This window comes from Alternaria viburni (genome assembly GCF_023758015.1).
Source record: "Alternaria viburni strain BMP 2772 chromosome Unknown scaffold_3, whole genome shotgun sequence".
In the NCBI taxonomy this organism is placed as follows: domain Eukaryota; kingdom Fungi; phylum Ascomycota; class Dothideomycetes; order Pleosporales; family Pleosporaceae; genus Alternaria; species Alternaria viburni.
The window spans coordinates 1826864-1846039 of record NW_026055772.1 but is presented as its reverse complement, the minus strand read 5'-3'; the positions used below and the strand labels follow the sequence as shown (position 1 = coordinate 1846039).

Sequence of the window (19176 nt, the reverse complement as noted above, 5' to 3'; positions counted from 1 at the left end):
CCGCGCTCCAGCCAGAGCCTGCAACCACCGCTTCTGGTCAACACCCCCCAAAACCACCGCCAAGATGAGTCGACGCGACTTCTTGTCAATGCCCGCGCCTGAGAACTATGTGGCTGGTCTCGGAAGAGGAGCCACTGGCTTCACAACGCGAAGCGATCTCGGTCCCGCGCGGGAGGGTCCCTCGGAGGAGCAGATGAAGGAGATGCTAGCAAAGCGTGCGGCATCGCTGGGTCAGGCAGCTCCCTCGGCGTATGGTGTCACCGAAAAGAAGGAGGAAGAGAGGGATGAAGAGGAGGATCGATTTCAAGATCCCGACAATGAAGTCGGTCTCTTCTCAAGCGGCATGAACTACGACAAGGACGATGACGAGGCAGACCGCATATATCAGGAGGTTGACGAGAAGATGGACAAGCGACGCAGAGCCAGAAGGTTAGTACCCCTAATTTCATTTACCCTATGCCCCTTCCCCTCCCCTCTATCGGTATTTTCGAAGTATTCATCGTGTGTTTTTCCACGAACAGATACCGATGTCCGCCCTAGGGAAGCTCGCGAGCAACAAGAACGAGACGAATACGAACGAAACAACCCCAAGATCCAGCTCCAGTTTGCCGATCTAAAACGAGCCCTCGGCGGCGTATCCGAAGAAGAATGGGCAGCGCTGCCCGAGGTCGGAGACATGACGGGTAAAGCGAAGCGCGCACGCGAAGCTCGACTGGCGAATTCGAGGTCGTACGCTGTTCCTGACAGTGTTCTGGCCGCGGCATCGAAGAGCGGAGAGCTTGATACCACGATATCATCGGACGCTGACGGCATGACGACGAATCTCGCAAGTATCGGAGCTGCCCAACTGTCAGCATTGACTGTACGGCTCGACACAGCAGCAAGTGCCCCTGGCACACAAACTACAACTACTTCCGGAACCTCGACGTCCGTGGACCCCAAGGGATACATGACGGCGCTCAACAAAAAGGAAGCTATGGGCGAGGAAGTTCCAGTCGAGGACATCAACCGCGCGCGCGTACTGCTAGAATCGGCTGTCAAGACCAACGTACACAATGGTCCGGGATACGTCGCGTTAGCGCGACTCGAAGAAGTGGCCGGGAAAGTTCACACAGCCAAAAAGGTCATTGCTCGCGGGTGCGAACTTTGTCCCAAATCGATAGTCGTTTGGGAGGAAGCGATCAGGCTGAACAAGGACAATCTCCACAACGCCAAGATCATTGCTGCCAATGGCATCAAACAGAATCCCAAGGCCGTGAAGTTGTGGCAAGCCGCAATCGATCTAGAACAGACTCCGGCGTCTAGGAAAAAGGTTACTCGTCAAGCTCTAGACCACAACCCTCAAAGTGTTGAGCTGTGGAAGACCCTTATCAACGACACGGAAGAGCTGGACGCGGTCCGCCTACTCTTCGCCAAAGCTACAGATACCGTGCCACTTTCCGAGGAGCTGTGGATTTCATATGCCAGGGTCTCTGAACCGGAAGATGCGCAGCAGATTCTCAACAAGGCTCGCAAAGCTATTCCCACCAGTTGGGCAATCTGGATCCATGCCTGTAGACTGCAAGAAGAGCTAGGCAAAGTGGACATGCTGGACATGATCATGACCCGAGCGGTCAAGTCTCTGATCAAGGAGAATGCTATGATCAAGCGTGAAGAGTGGCTCTCTCAAGCTGAGATATGCGAGGAACAAGGCAACACTGGCACAGCTGCTGCAATCATCAAAGCGACTGTGGGCTGGGGTCTTGACGAAGACGACGAGCGTCGAGACGTCTGGCTCGAAGATGCCAGGAGCGTCCTAAACCGGAACAAGCCGGAAACCGCCAGAGCCATCCTCGGATTTGCTGTCGCTATCTTCCCATACAGTACGACGGTTTGGCACGCGTCCACCGATCTCGAAAAGCATCATGGTACAACAGATACCCTCCTCAGTGTCCTAGAGCGTGCAGTTAATGCCTGTCCCAACTCGGAGTCACTCTGGCTGCAATATGCCCGAGAGATGTGGCAGTCAGGGAACCCTGAAGGTGCCCGTCAAGTTTTGGGCAGAAGTTTCGAAGCTCTACCCGGCAACGAAATGCTATACACTCGCGCTGTTGACTTCGAGGTCGACGCTGGTAACTACGAGCAAGCACGTAGCTTCTTGCAGATTGCTCGTGAATCAGCTGCTACGGACCGCATCTACATGAAATCAGCCGTCCTCGAACGACAACTGGAAAACTATGAGACGGCAATTGACATCTGCAACCAAGGCTTGCAGAACTGGCCCGGCAGCTGGAAGTTACATGCCATCAAGGGGCAAGTCTATGAGCAGCTATCGAAGCTTCCGGAAGCTCATGAGGCGTTCAACATTGGCACACGTGCGGCACCAAAAGCCCCAGTCTTGTACATCCTCCTTTCCCGGTTACAAGTAAAGCAAGGTGCAGTCGTCAAGGCCAGATCAACGCTAGACCGTGGCCGACAACAAAACCCAAAGAGCGCCGAGATCCTTCTAGAGCAAGTCCGTCTCGAGCGTCGCGCGAACAACACAAACGCCGCCCAACAGCTAATGGCCGGCGCTCTGCAACAGTGCCCCAACTCCGGTCTACTATGGGCAGAGAAGATCATGCACCTCGAAGGCCGCACCCAGCGTAAACCCCGCGCCCTCGAAGCCATCAAGAAAGTCGAAAAGGACCCTCTCCTCTTCGTAGTCGTCGCACGCATTTTCTGGGGCGAGCGCCGTCTCGACAAGGCCGCAACGTGGTTCGTCAAAGCCGTCACTCTTGACAGCGACTACGGCGATGCTTGGGTCTGGTACTACAAGTTCTTGGAACAGCACGGCACGGAGGAGAAGAAGGAGGAGGCGCTTTCGAAGGCAGCTATGGCGGAACCGAAGCATGGTGAGATTTGGCAGTCGGTGGCCAAGGACCCGAAGAATGCGAGGAAGAGTGTTGAGGAGATTTTGAAGATTGCTGCGGCGAAGGCGGAGTAGAATGTCGCGGTAGAGGGGATATTGTATGAGTAGGTCCGTATTTGGGAGATTTTATAATCACACAGCAATTCCATGAGTGTTCGCGGTTCTGTACGCTTTCGAATGCATTTGGTCCTATTCAGGTGGTAAATCAATATCGGCAGACTCAACTGACGCATATGTCCTAATGCATTAACAAGTGCAAGCTCAGTCATTCCAATGAAGAAAACGCTTACGTAGTCAAAGCAAACAAGGATATCTCATTCTTCTTGTTGATACTATCATCAACACGGGTATAACGAAGTCGCAGATGAGCGCAAAAGCAAACCCATCAAAACTCAACTAGAAACTCTCCTCCACACAACGACAATGCGCAAAAGGGAAGATTGCAACACTTGTAGTGTTCACACTAGGAAGACGCCTACGTCCTCATCACCTCATCCTTCTCCACAATCTTCTTATCCTCTACACCAGCAGCACCACCCCCACCACCAAGCGGCTCATCCACATAATCCGCATGCCCACCCTGCTCGTGAAGTTCAAACAGCGGCTCCATGGGCGCGACATCCTGACGCAAGACACGCTTCTTGAGGTACCACGGCAATTTCTTCGTGTAGTAAGCCGCGAACTGGCGATTACCAACATCAAAGACCGTATCCAGTTCCTCCAGCGTGAGCGCCTTAGTCTCAGGCAAAAGGAAGTAAGCGTAGAAGAAGCCGAAGAAGTTCCAAGCCGCGTACCAACAGAACGCACCCGTCGGTGTGAAAGCGGCCTCAAGAGCCGGCCACGTAAGGGAGAGGATGAAGTTGAAGCCCCAGCAGGTAGCCGTGGCGAAGGACATGCCGACGTCGCGGAGATGGAGCGGAAATGCTTCTGCAGAGTATGTAAAGGGCACGGGGCCTTCACCGGGGGAGTAGACGGCCATGAAGACGTAGATTGCGGCGGCGATGGATCCAAGACGTTGCTGGGATGGCGTGCCATCGGGGTTCTCTGGTAGGTAGAAGGATAATCCGCACCAGAGAAGACACAGACCCATAAGAGGGAAGGTCGTAAGCAAAAGGTTCCTGCGGCCGAATGTATCGATGGTGTAGATGGCTGGGATCGCGAAGAGGAAGTTCGTTACGCCCGTGCCCATGGATACGAGCAAGGCGTTGGTCTCGGAAAAACCGGCGGATTCGAAGATGGATGTACTGTAGTATGCGATGACCTGAGACTACTGTTAACGACTGAGATAGCAAGTGGAACCGAGGGTTCTGGAGTGCGTACGTTGACTCCACAGAATTGCTGCATGAACATGACGAAGAAGGCGCTCTGTGCGGCGCGACGGTTGCGGCGGACGATGAAGAATTCTTTGAACGGGTTTCGGCCCTCGCGTTCCGCGTTTTCAATCTCAAGAAGCTTGTACGCGTAGTACATATCGCGTGCAGCTTGGATCTTGTGCGCGCGTAGTCGACAAAGTGAGTTGAACGCCTTGTCGTATTTGCCTTTCTCCATGTACCTTTGGTTCAGATTAGCTCAGGACAAGGCCAATGAAGTGCGAGTCGGAAACTTACCAGCGCGGGGATTCTGGGCAAAAGTATACTTGGACGCAGACAATCATCGGGGGAATACTGGTGGAGGCCAGCATCCACCTCCATGGCGAATTCGGGCCGCCAATGATTGTAACATTCTGAAATGCGACGGAGACGATGAAACCCAGCATAATTCCGAAAGCGGTCCACATTTGCCACATCATGGTGAGGGCTCCACGGATTGTCTTTGGCGCAGATTCAGCAGCGTAGACAGGCGTAGTTGAGGACTTTGCGCCGACAGCAAATCCGAGCATGAAGCGCGCGACAAGAAGGTTTGGCCCTATCGTAATCGTCAGCTCTCAGTTCATACGTCTATTGGCGAGTCTTTACTCACAGCTCTCAGCGGCCGCCATCCAGATGCCGGTGATGAAAGAGATGATGCAAGAGATGAAGATGGTTCCACGGCGGCCAAAGAACTTGTTCAAGGGTGCGTTGGACCAGCATCCGATGAGACAAGAGCAAAGGTAAGGAGCGCCGTTAAGCAGACCGCGAAGCCACACCTGGTCTTCTGTGATTCCGAATTCTCTGAAGTAGAATCCCTGGACAAGATGTTAGTGGCGGCACATGACAAGATGGGAACGGCAAAGCAACTGACCTGAGCACCGTTGACAGCCGTCTGGTCCATTCCTTGCACAATGGCAGATCCAGCGCAGAGCACAACCAAGAAATACAGCATTTTAGGTTGAGACCACCGATGGGTAACCTCGTGTCGCAGCCAGTCTTTCTCTTCGGTGGACAGCTGATTGACGTATTCAAAACCATCGTCTCGTTGGCCTACACGAGCAATGAGGGCGCCCTTGCGGAACTCGTCCTGGTACTCCTGTAGGCCCTTCTCAACACACCACGCGTCGACGTCGGCTAGGACATGTTCCTCGCTATAACCGGCTAAGGGGTTCCTGAGCTTTGCGGCGACCGAAGCCTTTCGCTGCGGAGCAGCGCCGGCATGTTCATGATGCTGTCCGGCACCAAAGTCGGACTTGTCACTGCCCGATGATGAGAAGTTGGGCTCGGTAGCCTCGATATCTGGCTTTCGACGAGACATGGTGACGACTGTTCTCAAGAGTCGCGTCTAGATGGGATCTCCTGGGGGAGTGGAGATGCTGATCGCAAAGTGGAGGAGTAAAAAGACACACGACCAGATGCCTGGGAACCATGACAGGTCCTGTTATATAGGGTATCCGGGGCACAGTTCACACCCACATTTTCTCCATCAAAGAGCGGGTCAAATCCTGCACCAGGGTGACAATCCCCATGTTTTCTCCACACCATCCTTCTCCGTTGCACTGGTTGGCGTATGTAACTATACATCGAGATCAGACACGGGGCGGCCGCGCCCAGACATGGAGTGGTATGTTTACCCAAGATTATCCAAGAAGACATGTCTGGGACGATGTCATTGTGGGCACACGCGCTTGTTGGTTTCTCGGCGGAAGCTAAATCTATACTTGGCAGTGGAGCGCGGCAGGGCGTTCTGGGTAGCCAAGAGAGCACGTGAAGTCTCGTCGTAGCTCGCCTGAACATAGTTGAGCGTTCCGACCAATGGGGATTTTGTCGGTAAGGTTTGAGGGAACAACGTTGTGGTGAACGATTACGACGCCACATGACGAGCTTGGCGTCAAGCGGAATCCGCACTTGGCAGGGCGCATCTTTACCTGAAATGGCATCCCGTCTTATCGACTATCGGCACCCAGTTCCGGCCTCGACTCAAGGCTGTCAGCGCTTTGCATGTTCAGAAATAGTGAGCCTGAGAAAGTACCTAGGCAGCGTGGAGAAAGTTTTGGTGGGTGATGGAAAGGATACTATTCATTGCTGGCTCGTAGGAAAATACGGTTGTTACACTTGTAACCTGAAAGCCTGGAGAGTGAACAAGAGGTGGTCTTGGATAGACATAGTCGAGCCGTGCGAACCGCTGAAAAGCCTGGTAAGCCTGAGCTTAGTAGAACACTTCTTTCGATAGTATGAGGCTTCAGTCCACTTGGGCGTGGGTCCACGCGCCGCGCAGTAGCAGATTATCCATTTCCTTGGAAACCGTCTCGTTCGAGGCCTTGAGCTTCAAATAGTGCTGGCTGCTTTTGCGTTCGTCCTCCACCCAGATATTAGTGCCATTCGGGAACAGAAAGTTGTACCCATTTTCGTTCCCATACTCGAACCAACTGCTCAGGCCCCTGCCTGCATACACCATGGTCAAAAAGTCCCATGAGTATTCGGAGCGGTTGTAAGACCCCCAGTACTCCCAAGCCGATTTAACTGGGTCATTCGGGGGTCCACACACAGTAAACCGTGCGCCCGACAGGACCTCGACGCCCACCTCTGCGCCAAGGAAGGTCATCGGAACACAATCGGGCCATGTGTTGATGACGTGTGGTGCGTTCTGAATCGCGAAATTGTACTCCGCATCGATGGCTGGCTCTTGTGAGTATCCCCCACCCATAACGACCAGTTCCTTGACCTTTGTCTTGACAAGCTCGTAACCATCCAACACGGAGTATTTATCGCTGGTGGTGTTGAGAAGACCAGACAACGATCCCATGAAACCAATCGAGACAACAGTCACACTGTTGTTCTTCGCTTCTGCCAGCGTCTTCCGATAGAGCTCTACCGGATCCCAAGTCTTGTTAACTTGCCCATTAGGCACCGAGCCGCCGGACCATCCAGCAGCGACCTTGCTTGTGTATTCTCCTCCGAATGGTTCAGGCGATGTGATGTTCGTGTATGGTCTGGGCAGCCCGATTGGGACGGAAGAATAGCCGTAGTGGTTCACGATGGCTGACGCTGCGTAGGCAGAGTACGTCGAATTGACGTTGATGTTTACGGCGAGGAGGTTTGTATTCGGCAAAGTACACGCAAGGAGTAGGGCTGCGGTATCACTGTTGCACTGTCAGCTATGCGTTCAGGTTTTACGTGGTACAGGACACTTACTCAATAGCCTCAAAAAGATCAGCATCCACAAACAAGTTCTTTGTCTCTGGTGTTACACTCGACGCGACTGAGATCGCAAACGACAAGACTGCCAGCCAACAGGGCAGCACGAAACGTGGAAACATGGCGTCGCAGGCTCAAGGCGATGGAAGACAGGACAAGAGGCTGGGGAATATACGGAAGCTAGCACGAGGCGTAGGGTTGCGAAAGTGACGGGATTCCCACGGTGTACAAGGAGGAAATACTTAACCTTTCAGTCTACTTGACTACTGCAGTGCGACGCCCCGCCATCGGATCTCCACAGTGAGAGTATTCGGCGATAAACGGCAGATTCAGGTTCTTCATTGCACAGTAGTGCGCAGATCGGATCGAATGAAGTGTCGAGATCGTGGTGTACAGCATGCGGCGTGCGATAAGGGCGCGTGCAAGGGTTTGTCGCGTTTAGGCATTTAGGTGTCATCCCGAACGCGCAATTGAGGCGACGGGGGATGTCTTTTCCTCCTTCTCTTCATTGCGCTCTTGCTGTGGTACTGTGATGCCGTGGAGCTAATGTGGTGGTCGAGTTCAGATGACGTGACGAGATCTGTGACGATCGTATGCGCCAGCTCGGAAGCTACGAAGGCATCACTAATAAGCATCAGCAGGCGCCCGTTTCTTCGACAAGAGATACTTTGCAGGCCATCCTCCAATCGTGCGACACAACTTCCAGAAAGCTACAGATATGCACAAACTTGCAATTTACTTGGTCGCATCGCTGCTAGGGTTGACTGCCGCTTATCGCGAATGTGCCGACGCGAAAGACGTCATCGCCAAGCTCCACCTCGAGCCAAACCTAGAGAAGGGCTACTTTCGACAAACCTTTCAAGATACCGGTACCATCGGCAATCGCTCTTACTCGACCGCCATCTACTACCTACTCGAAGGCCAATCTGGTCCATCTTACTGGCATCGCGTTACCGATGCTGTCGAGATATGGCACTTTTACGCTGGCGCCCCTCTGAAGCTGGAGCTATCGTGGAACAACGGCACTGCGACTCAAGAGCAGATTCTAGGTAGCGACATCTTTAAGGACCAGGCTCCGCAAGTCATCATCGCAGAAGGCCAGTGGCAGCGGGCGACCAGTTTAGGCAACTGGACGCTGGTAGGCACGACGGTCGCACCTGGCTTTTCGTTCGATGGTTACGAGTTGCCGGGACCAGAGTTCACGCCAGACGACGGCAGCGAACCCCACAGTCTGTAGTGAAGCAGGGACACAGATACGCCCTCGAATCTAAAGAGGCTCCATGACTCCTATCTTGCCACATTGTCGACGCAAGGCTACCAGTGATGCGGGAGTCCATCAGGCTCACCGCCTTATCCACCACGACTCAGTTCGGCAATCGCTCGCAAGTCCAACCGCCGTAGACATTCGCAAGAAAACATTAAAACCAGTATGGAAAAGTGCATGACTGCGCACGTGGCACCCAGCTTTGAAGCCCTATTTGGTTCGGTCCCTGTACCGACATCCCTAGCTGCAACATCTATAACGTTGGACCCGAATTTCCCGTTACAACTTTGTTACGACTAGTGTGCTTAAAGAAAACAAGAGAAGGTGTGAATGTTTAGGTTCTTACCCTGTCAGGAGACAGCGGGCTGATCGGAGCGCGCATATTGTCCGTTGGATTGCTCGCCGCCGGACTTCGCTTCCTGGTAGCATCCAGACCGTCTAACACGCGACAAAATGTCCGAAAACACCACTCCAGGCCCTCGCTATATTCATGGAAGAGGAGGCTTATCCTCGGGTCTTCAGATGCATCAGCTGTGGCGCGCCTACTCATGGTCTATCTCCGATTAAGCCATGCGAGCGAGGAAGATGTCGGACGCAGGCAAGCTCACACACTAAAACCTATCTCAATAGTATCAGATGATAGTTTACAGGCCGCTGGTATCTCCTCGTGATGATGCAGTCTTCTCCTTAGGCTCCAGTCGCACCCCCGAGGGTCGACCACTGTACTCCGCTCGCGCAACGCAGTCATTCTGATACCGATCAATCTACCATAACACACAGACTTGATGATACGCGCACTGAACTGTTCGTGGCGTCAGGAGCTGCTACCTGTCGAAGCAACACTACCTTCTGGTATCTCTAGTCGTATGTACGATTTAAACAACATGCTTCCTAGCATGAACGTTCACATGTCGTTATTTTCGCGCCACTTCAGCCTTTTGCAAAGTTCCTACTAGAATGCGATGGTGGCTCACGGCTGAGTAAGCTTCAAAGTACAGACAAAGGAAGCGGATTGGCTGCGGACTTTGCGCAAGCCACGACGTATGATCTAAGCGTAACTCCTCGAAATCCTCTGCTGTCCAGTTGACAGTTCGAGCACTGGGTTGCCGCATCCTTCCCGCCGCCTGATACAGATACAGTGTGCCCTAGTCAGAAGTGAGCGATCAATACCCATGCTGACTGTGTTCGTGTATGACTACGAGGTCATCCATCTCCATCACCGTTTGCCCACATTCACATTCGAGCGAGGCGTTCCAAACAATACGACATCCGAATGTCAAATCTCCGTTCTTCGCAGCTCAGAATCATACTATCATTATCTTCATTCGTGGACATGACGAAAGGGTGGGCCCGTATCCCGCCATGGCGTTCTCTGGAGCAGTCGAGTGAGCAGCAGAGCTTTTGATCATCTGTGCTGAAGCATGAATGCCGTCTATCATGAAATCAGATATAAGACTCCAAACGTTCTGCTCCATTGCTCCACAGCAGCATCTTCGACAGCGTTCTCGCTTCGCACTGTTGTCTTCTTTTCTGTCGATCTTTACAACTCAACACTCGTTACTTCCATCGCATTAAACAAAGATGAAGTCTTTTGCCATCCTTGGGACTGCTCTCTTGGGCCTTCTCGCTCCAGTAGCAACCGCGATAGCGATCCCGTCTGAGACCACTGAGCTAGCACCTTTCACGCCAAAACGAGATGGCCTCGAGGAACGTCAGTCATCGGCATGTGTCAACGGTCCCACTACGAGGAATTGCTGGACCGCTGGATTCAACTCTTCCACAGACATGTATACCTCTTGGCCCAATACGGGTGTGGTTCGCTCCTACAATCTACGCATCGAGAATACGACTTGCAACCCTGACGGTGCTGGCTCAAGGGTTTGCATGTTGATCAACGGAAGAACTCCAGGTCCCACCATCGTTGCCAACTGGGGTGATACTATCAGAATCACAGTTCGCAACATGCTTCAATCCAATGGCACTTCCATCCACTGGCACGGCTTCCGCATGCTCAACAAGAACATCCAGGATGGTGTCAACGGGGTCACCGAATGTGCGGTAGCACCAGGCGACCTCAAGACGTACGAGTTCCAGGCAACCGAATACGGCACGACATGGTACCACTCGCATTTCTCGCATCAGTACGGAGATGGAGTTGTCGGAACATTCATTGTCAACGGTCCTGCCACCGCAAACTATGACGAGGACCTTGGAGTTATGCCAATTACAGACTGGTTCTACAAGACCGCCTTTCAAGCAGCGTCCATAGCATTCCAGAATGGGCAAGCTGGATTGGGTCCCCCTGTACCCGACAACATCCTGATCAACGGCACTTCTAAGAACGCAGCCGGAGGTGGTGCTTACAATCGAGTGACGATGCAAGCGGGTAAGCGCTATCGTCTGCGACTTGTGAACACCGCAGTCGACACCAGCATGACTGTTAACCTCGACGGCCATCCCTTCCAAGTCATTGCAAACGACTTCGTTCCCGTCGTCCCATACAACACCACCCACCTTCAACTTGGTATCGGCCAACGCTACGACGTCATCATCACTGCCAACCAGACAGCTGGAAACTACTGGTTCCGTGCCGACGCGAACGGCCTTTGCCAGTCACGCTCCATTCTCCCCGGACGCGCCATCTTCACGTACCAAGGCCAGACCGTGGCTGATCCCACCTCAACTGCTCCAGCTAACCCCTTCACGATCTGTGCTGATCCGATCACCACCCCAAAAGTCGCAAAGAACGTGCCCAGCACCACATTCGCCGCCCAAGCCAAGAACCTCCCCGTCGCTTTCGGCCCAGTAGCAGCAAACGGCAACACAGTCCTCTGGACCATCAACGGCACATCAATCATCATCGACCCCGGAAAGCCGACCGTCCAATATGTCGCAGAGAACAACAACAGCATCCCGCAGTCGTACAACGTTGTGCAGGTACCATCGACCTCAGCATCCACTTGGACTTACTGGGTCATCCAGCAAGCTGTAGGCGCACCACCCATCGCCCATCCCATCCATCTTCACGGCCACGACAGCTATGTCCTCGGCGGCGGTGATGGCCAATTCAGCATGGCAACGCACTTCAGCTCGCTGCGCTTCACCAACCCACCCCGTCGTGACGTTGTTCAGCTTAGGGGTAGCGGGTGGCTCGTTCTCGCATACCCGACTGATAACCCCGGTGCTGTAAGTAAACACTCTTATCCCAGCCATCCCAGCCATCCCCCAATATCGCTACTGAAATAACAAACACTAACTCCTTCTCCCCAGTGGCTCATGCACTGCCACATCGCCTTCCACGTCGGCATGGGCCTCGGCATCCAATTCCTCGAGCGCAAATCCGAAATCAATCTTCCGGCTGCTGGCTCTGAGTGGAAGCAGAATTGCGCTAATTGGGCTGCGTATAAGGCTGGGACGACGGATGTTTGGCCTCAGGACGACTCTGGGCTTAAGAAGCGGTGGCCTCCTCTTGTTGAGGGGACTTCGTCGTTTAGGCTGGACTAGGCTGGACGTTGATGGGATTCTACGAGTGACGTTTTGCTGCGTAGTGGCGCAGCGCTTTCTGGTTTTTGCGTTCGATTCTTACACTCCTTTGACAACACTTTGGGTTTAGGCTTTCTTTCTTATAGATATTTTGTTGTTGCTGCTTCTCGGCTTTTTGGAGGAGATGGCATGTAAATGTTTGGTGCGCTGCTTCTTTCTTGCTTGTATATATTGCAATAACATACTTCTCGCGAACATCTACCTACTCCACGCCCTATTCTATCATGTGATCTTGACAAGTCAACACGAAAGCCGCCTCAAAAGGTCACTTATGTTTGCGTCGGTTGGGGGTGGATGGGAAGGCTGTGTAGATTTCCTGAACACACGACACACAGGTGGAGGTCTCACATACTTGGTGACTGTTCAACATACGTTCATATTAACCAGCAATGCTGTAGTCTCTATAACTCGTGGTATCTTGCAAATTACAATCTCCAACTCGAACTTCCTACACATTCCGAGGTCACACTCCATCACTCATCCCAACCCACCCATTCCCATCTCACCCACTCCCAGCAGAAGAAGCAACAGGCGTATTAAGCATCCCCGCACTAGCCTCATTCTCCAAACTAATCTTCATCTCCAACCAAGTATAAAAGCTCGCGCTCTTGCAAAAACTCTCATAAAGCCCATCCCGTGCCCGATGTCTCTGCAGCGGGTTCGACCCGCGAAACTTGACACTGGTCCCATATTTGCTCACACTGCTCATCAGATCCGGAACGTGGAAACTGGCGTACCGGTTTGCGCCACCGGGCGTAACGACGTTGGAAGTAGCGAGGTAGCGGTTTATGGGTGCGATGAACTGTGCGGTGAGCTCCGCAAAGTGGCGTCGGATTATGGGGCCTAATTCGCGGGTTTGGTCGCCGAGTTTGAGGAGGGATTCGATTTGCGATACGACTGCAGGGTCGGATTTCAGGAAGCGTTTCGAGGGCGTGTGGACTTCGATGCCGCCGCCCGGGAGGTCGAGGAGGGCGTTGCGGCTGGATTTGTGGTGGAGGGAGTGGTGACGACGCGTAGGAACGGGGCCATCGAAATTTTGCAGATACAAAATGTGTGGCCGCGCTTTGTGGCTGGCTTCTGCGACGGCGACGATGCGTTTGAGTAAGAAGGGGTTTGTGACGCCGATGATGAAGGAGGTTGGGGTGCCGCCGTCGATGCCAATGCTTTTGAAGTTTGCTTGCATGGTCATGTAGGGCTTTACCACGCCGGCATAGGGGACGGGGCAGATGAGGTCGACGAGGGATGAGACGGCTTCGCTAGCCAATTGGGGTGACTTTGCGATTACGATAACACTTTCGCAGAGAATCAGCTTTTCGTAGAGAACATAGAGGTCCGTAATGCAGGGCATGTAGTGCATGATGTTGTCCCAGGAGCCGACGGGTTCGTAGGCGTAGATGGAGAGGGGTATGTCGGAGATTAGTGGCGTGGGTCCTGGAAGTCCTTGAAGTGGGAAGGCGCGATGTGGTGCGATGTCCAGGGTTAACATGCTACCCATGAAGGGGAGATCGTGGCGTCCGAGAGCTGGGGGCGCCCATGTGTTCATCTGTGAGAATGCAGCTTCTAAAGTCGTTGGGTCGCTGAGGGGTCCGGACTCTGTCATCTTCTGTAAGATGCGATGATGGAAGGAAGTGAAGTTGTGGTGGGAAATCATGACCAGTGTTCTTTGATTGAAACTCCTCTTCATTGTATCGTCAAACTCTTGGCGGAAGATACACGAGCCGTAGAGGGTGTCTGGGCTGCCATGAGGGGCATTTGGCGAAGTCAGTTTGATGTCGGGCGAGTTGTTGGTGATGGCGAAGTCGTAACAGAGGTCTTCGGCTGTCTCTGTGTTCTGTTGTTCCGGAAAACTAGATGCGACTTAGATTGCACCACCCGGAACTGGCGGACGAATGTACCTGTTGAAGCATATAGCACTCAGGTCGGCCGTCGTAAAGGGCACATCTGGAGGGTATAGAATCTCGATTTCTGGGCTACAAACTCAATACATTACTCGGAAGACATGGAATCCGGATGACCTACCCGACATCAACATTGAAATTACAAACTATACTGTTGATGTAAGCACTCGTCACTCAGAAAACAAACAAAACTTACAAAGCCACGGCCCAGTGCTTGAACCCGCCAGTCGCGATGGGCGACACCTTGGGCTCCTTCAGTTTCTCCATGTCATCCTCTCGCCGCGAACGACGGTGCGGGTTCAGGAATTTATTCTTGAACTTTTCCATGTCGACGCTGGTCGCACCTGACAGGGGCAGGTGAACCCTTGGGTGATGTGAGGCGGCGACGACGGCGAAGGGTGTTGGTCAGAGCGAGCGAGTGACTTGAAGACTAAGCGCCTAGCGGCAAGGGGAGCTGCCAATCGCCATGACACTGAGGGTCGTGAGAATGGGCAGAGGGCAGTCGTGAAGACATTTCCCTTGGGCATCTGCTCGGGGTTGCTTTTGGAAATGTCTCGTTTATCGGCGGGTGCTAGCGACAAGGATAGGCGGTTGTGTAGGAAGGCACGATGACGTGTGTGCCTTCCGTTCAAAGCGCAGATCCCTGTCGTGACCCCGTCGGCTCGAGCATCGTGGTTTACACCGTGAAGGGCTGCACGTTCCTCCTCGCCCGGCTTCACGACGCTCCCAGTACCCCGCACGCTGTTACTCCAAGATGCGATAGGCTAGCCGCTGCACCATGTAGACTTGTCCTGCCCGCGACCTCACCATGGACGTCAATATCACTAAAGCCCTCAACGACAAGCTCTACGACAAGCGCAAGAGCGGCGCGCTCGAGCTCGAAGGCCTCATCCGCGACGCCCTCGCCGCCCAGGACCACGACAGGATAGCCCGCATCGTGCGCCAGCTGTGCCAGGAGTACGCCTATGCCGTCCACCAGCCCCACGCCCGCAACGGCGGCCTGATAGGGCTGGCTGCCGCCTCGATAGCCCTGGGCCCGGTGCGTAGACATATCTGATACACAGCTTGATATCCCTACTAACATTTCGCCAGGAAGTCGCTCGCTATCTCGAAGAAATCGTGCCCCCGGTCCTCGCGTGCTTCAGCGACCAAGATGCCCGCGTCAGGTACTATGCGTGCGAGAGCATGTACAACATCGCAAAGGTCGCCAAGGGCGAGATACTCGTATACTTTAACCAGGTCTTCGACGCCCTGTGCAAGGTGAGAAGACCCATGATGTCTCCTACACCTCGTGAGACAAGGCTAACACGGCCCGGACCGTCCAGATGGCTGCAGATTCGGAGCTCTCAGTCAAGAACGGCGCAGAACTGCTCGACCGTCTGATCAAGGACATCGTCTCCGAGTCGGCTGCCAGCTACGTATCTGTCCTACACGACACGCCCGACCAAGAAGACCCCGAAGACGAGCCCCACCCATTCGCTTTCAACCTCGAACGCTTCCTGCCCCTCCTCGAAGAACGCATCTATGTCCTTAATCCGTTCACACGTTCCTTCCTGGTAGCATGGATCACGCTGCTAGACTCCATACCCGATCTCGAGCTCATCGCCCACCTCCCGCGGTTCCTCGGCGGTCTCTTCAGATTCCTGAGCGACACCAACCAGGATGTATACACCATGACGCAGGCGGCATTGGACAGATTCCTAAGTGAGATTAAGAAGATCGCGCGCATCAAGAAGGGCATAGCAGAAAGCAAGAGGAGCAACAGCAAGGACGATCGCAGGAACTCTACGGGTAGCATCCATAGTGGTAGCGAAGCGACAGACAGTACCCCTCTCGAGCTGGACGATTCGATCAACGACAAGGGCGAGGCTAGCGGAGAGAGCGGCTCCATCTCTGGCGATAGTGGAAAGTCTGTCAATGGAGACGGAAACTGGATACCTGGCCAGGATGTGCACGTAGACCATCCCAAGATCCTTGAGATTCTAGTCGACTTCCTGGTCCCCCCATCAGGTGAGTTTTAAGAAATACTCTATACAATGGTCGAAACTGACTGGTGTAGGCACAGAAGAAGAGCAAACCGAGATACTGCTCACGGCACTCCGCTGGATAGACAACTTCTTCGACATTTGCCCAGAGGACATCATGCCGTTTGTTCCCAGTCTCTTGTCGCACGTGCTGCCACGCATGTCGCACGACGTCGACACCGTTCGCAAAGCTGCAGTCAAGGTCAACGCCTCGTTGATGGACTATATACTGTCATTATCTGACGATAACCGCCCCCGCGATGGTGCTGCAGGTGGACAGATTCAGCTACCGCCTTCCCTATCTGAGCTAGGTAAAGAGCTCACCGGCACCCAGCGGCGCGATTCTAATCTATCTGGCCGATTGCTCAAGGCTGTCATCCGCGATCAAGCAAACAAGGCTGAATCGCCAGATGGCAAGGGTACACGATCGCCCACACCAGCAGAGGAGCGAGGCCCATCCCCGCGTCCAATACCAGAGCTGGACTACCAAGCGGCTGTCAGCGCTTTGACGCTGCAGTTCTTGAATGAACACGAAGCCACTCGCGTTGCGGCCATAGCATGGCTGATAATGCTCCATAGAATGGCACCTGGCAGAGTGAGTGTAAACATGCTGGCAATAAGGCAATTGCTAACAATCTCAAGATACTGACAGTGGACGACGGCACATTCCCTGCATTGCTGAAGACGCTTTCGGACCCTTCAGATGCAGTCGTTACGCGCGACTTGCTTCTTCTATCACAGATCTCACTGCACAGCGATGATACCTACTTCACTTCATTCATGGTTAATCTCCTGAAGCTGTTCTGTACAGACCGCCGACTGCTCGAAACTCGTGGTAACCTCATCATCAGACAGCTCTGCATAACATTGAGTGCTGAGCGTATATACCGTACCATGGCTGATTGCCTTGCGAAGGACGAGGATGTCGAATTTGCCAGTATCATGGTGCAGAACCTCAACAACAATCTCATTACTGCCCCAGAGCTTGCTGATCTACGAAGACGACTCAGGAACCTCGACAACAAGGATGGCCAATCGTTCTTTGTCATTCTGTTCAAGGCGTGGTGCAACAACGCCGTCGCTACCTTCTCACTGTGTCTACTTGCCCAAGCTTATGAGCAAGCATACCATCTGCTTCAAGTTTTGTATGTTCCTCAACGTGGTATTCAACGGGCATTACTGACTGTGATAGTGCGGACCTTGAGATGACCGTCAACATGCTCATCCAAATCGACAAGCTCGTCCAGCTACTCGAGTCTCCCGTCTTCACGTGTAAGAACCTCTCCTCGAACCGTGGCACCTTACTAACTGTAGTGACTAGACCTGCGCATGCAGCTCCTGGAGCCAGAGCGGTACCCGCACCTCTACAAGTGCATGTACGGCCTGCTCATGCTGCTGCCTCAATCGTCAGCGTTTGCAGCGCTCAAGAACCGTCTTAACAGCGTCTCGGCCATTGGCTACCTGCATATTGCGCCGCAGCGCAGCAGCTCGACGTATGTGCACCCTTCCTCCTCCTCCCCTACCCTAAACCACTTGCGGCAAAAAAGCTCAGAAGTTGGCTCGAACAGCAGTGCTAGCAGCGGCATTCCATCCTCTGCAGGATCCAATGTTTCGACATTCGAACGCCCTGGCCGCTTGAAGCCAAGAGATGGTCTGGGTGGCCCCGAGGCTGGTGGAACCGTGAAGTGGTCAGAGCTGCTCGACAGGTTTAAGCAGACGCAGGAGAAGGCGAGACGCACTCAGCGGATGGCCAGCATGGGTGAAGAGGAAGAGATGCAGGAGAAGATGGGACCCAGGGCACCTACGCCGAGTGCACCTCCCAAGAGCGTTGCTGGATTGAGGCCTGGCAGTCCGGCGAACGCGATGCGACCCCCTCCCCCACCTGCGCCACCGGGTCCAGTGCAGGGCCATAAGCCAAGGTCCAGTCTGAGCAACCTGGGACGATTTGCTGGAGGTGTAGCCGGACGAAGGAAGGACAAGAAGTAAACGTTGAGACTTATTTCTAGCTTGTGATTTGTGCGTTGGCGCGGGGGGACTTCAACTGCATTGCAGGCGTTGTTTGGGAGCAGTAATGATGGGTATTCTTCCAAGCATGAACTGGCGTAATCTGAACCATATCTTCAACGATGCTTGCCCTTTCTGAACCTGACTCCATCCACGTCTTTCTCTTTCCACCCTGTCGTGTCACCCTCCTTCTCATCGTCTTCGCCCAGTACCCATGTCTTGACTATCTCCTTGATCTCCGGTTTCTTCTTTTCTAAACGTTTTGCTTCCCGCACTTTCCTCACATAGCCACTATATACAGCCACCTCAGCAACTGCAATACCCAACGAACCTCCCATGCTCAGTCCTAGTCTACTGCCTACACTCCAGTGTCGCGCTGCAACCCACATGAAGACCGCTACACACACAACCGAGACCAAGATATTTATGATGAGGATGATCTGGCGATGCACTTCCTCATATGATAATTCGTCTTCTTCACTGGTTGTTTGTGTTGCTCCAATCGAGAATGGTTCTGGGGCGCGGGGGAAGCGCTGAGAGAAGGATTCGCGTGTTGGCGGCGGGTGTAGCATGCGTTCGTAGGAGAGAGCTTCTTGCTCGGCGCGGAGACGGGCCATCAGGGCGTGGTATTCGGGGGTTTGCGTGGGTTTTGGTGGAGGCGGTGGGATGTAGATCGTTGTGTTGTGCAGGAGCGCAGCGAGGGTTGTTGGTGTGGGAGATGGGGTGTCTTCTGTGGTCTCTGAAGTGTCTTTGGTGTCTTTATCGACATGCTTCTTCAGCAGCTTTGACAGGTCGATCAGCTGGCTGTGGGAGATGGGATTCCCGACTTTGGGCTCCGCAAGCGAGGGCTCGTCGGCGTGCTGGAGTTTCTCGTATTCGTCGGCGGATACGTCTTTGGCTTTTGCGACTGCCCGGACGATACCGGGAGTCATAGTAAGCAGGACCATGGCTGTGTGTTGTGTGTTGTGTAGACGGTAAGAAACAGCGTCACAGGCACGCGGCATCA

General features: G+C 53.6%; 8 protein-coding genes across 8 annotated transcripts; 4 read left to right on the top strand and 4 right to left on the bottom strand.

The window, feature by feature from the left end:
• Positions 1-64: 64 nt before the first annotated feature.
• On the top strand, positions 65-2965 carry J4E79_002249 (uncharacterized protein; the record flags this gene model as incomplete). Its single annotated transcript, XM_049351149.1, has 2 exons — positions 65-429; positions 541-2965. 2 exons carry the CDS (start codon positions 65-67, stop codon positions 2963-2965), a joined length of 2790 nt encoding a protein of 929 aa, XP_049214988.1.
• Positions 2966-3365: 400 nt separating this feature from the next.
• On the bottom strand, positions 3366-5557 carry J4E79_002248 (uncharacterized protein; the record flags this gene model as incomplete). Its single annotated transcript, XM_049351148.1, has 5 exons — positions 3366-4151; positions 4211-4442; positions 4498-4795; positions 4850-5054; positions 5111-5557. 5 exons carry the CDS (start codon positions 5555-5557, stop codon positions 3366-3368), a joined length of 1968 nt encoding a protein of 655 aa, XP_049214987.1.
• A 924-nt stretch (positions 5558-6481) lies between these two features.
• On the bottom strand, positions 6482-7559 carry J4E79_002247 (uncharacterized protein; the record flags this gene model as incomplete). Its single annotated transcript, XM_049351147.1, has 2 exons — positions 6482-7382; positions 7435-7559. 2 exons carry the CDS (start codon positions 7557-7559, stop codon positions 6482-6484), a joined length of 1026 nt encoding a protein of 341 aa, XP_049214986.1.
• A 596-nt stretch (positions 7560-8155) lies between these two features.
• On the top strand, positions 8156-8674 carry J4E79_002246 (uncharacterized protein; the record flags this gene model as incomplete). Its single annotated transcript, XM_049351146.1, has 1 exon — positions 8156-8674. The coding sequence occupies one exon, from the start codon at positions 8156-8158 to the stop codon at positions 8672-8674; it is 519 nt and encodes a 172-aa protein (XP_049214985.1).
• Positions 8675-10663: 1989 nt separating this feature from the next.
• J4E79_002245 (uncharacterized protein) lies at positions 10664-12205 on the top strand (the record flags this gene model as incomplete). Its single annotated transcript, XM_049351145.1, has 2 exons — positions 10664-11887; positions 11972-12205. The coding sequence occupies 2 exons, from the start codon at positions 10664-10666 to the stop codon at positions 12203-12205; spliced, it is 1458 nt and encodes a 485-aa protein (XP_049214984.1).
• Positions 12206-12746: 541 nt separating this feature from the next.
• J4E79_002244 (uncharacterized protein) lies at positions 12747-14469 on the bottom strand (the record flags this gene model as incomplete). The annotated part of the gene is made up of 4 exons (XM_049351144.1): positions 12747-14091; positions 14140-14214; positions 14264-14293; positions 14339-14469. The coding sequence occupies 4 exons, from the start codon at positions 14467-14469 to the stop codon at positions 12747-12749; spliced, it is 1581 nt and encodes a 526-aa protein (XP_049214983.1).
• Positions 14470-14950: 481 nt separating this feature from the next.
• Positions 14951-18152, top strand: J4E79_002243 (uncharacterized protein; the record flags this gene model as incomplete). The annotated part of the gene is made up of 7 exons (XM_049351143.1): positions 14951-15181; positions 15235-15402; positions 15468-16152; positions 16202-16761; positions 16809-17311; positions 17359-17438; positions 17488-18152. The coding sequence occupies 7 exons, from the start codon at positions 14951-14953 to the stop codon at positions 18150-18152; spliced, it is 2892 nt and encodes a 963-aa protein (XP_049214982.1).
• A 134-nt stretch (positions 18153-18286) lies between these two features.
• On the bottom strand, positions 18287-19117 carry J4E79_002242 (uncharacterized protein; the record flags this gene model as incomplete). The annotated part of the gene is made up of 1 exon (XM_049351142.1): positions 18287-19117. One exon carries the CDS (start codon positions 19115-19117, stop codon positions 18287-18289), a length of 831 nt encoding a protein of 276 aa, XP_049214981.1.
• Between the last annotated feature and the right edge of the window lie 59 nt (positions 19118-19176).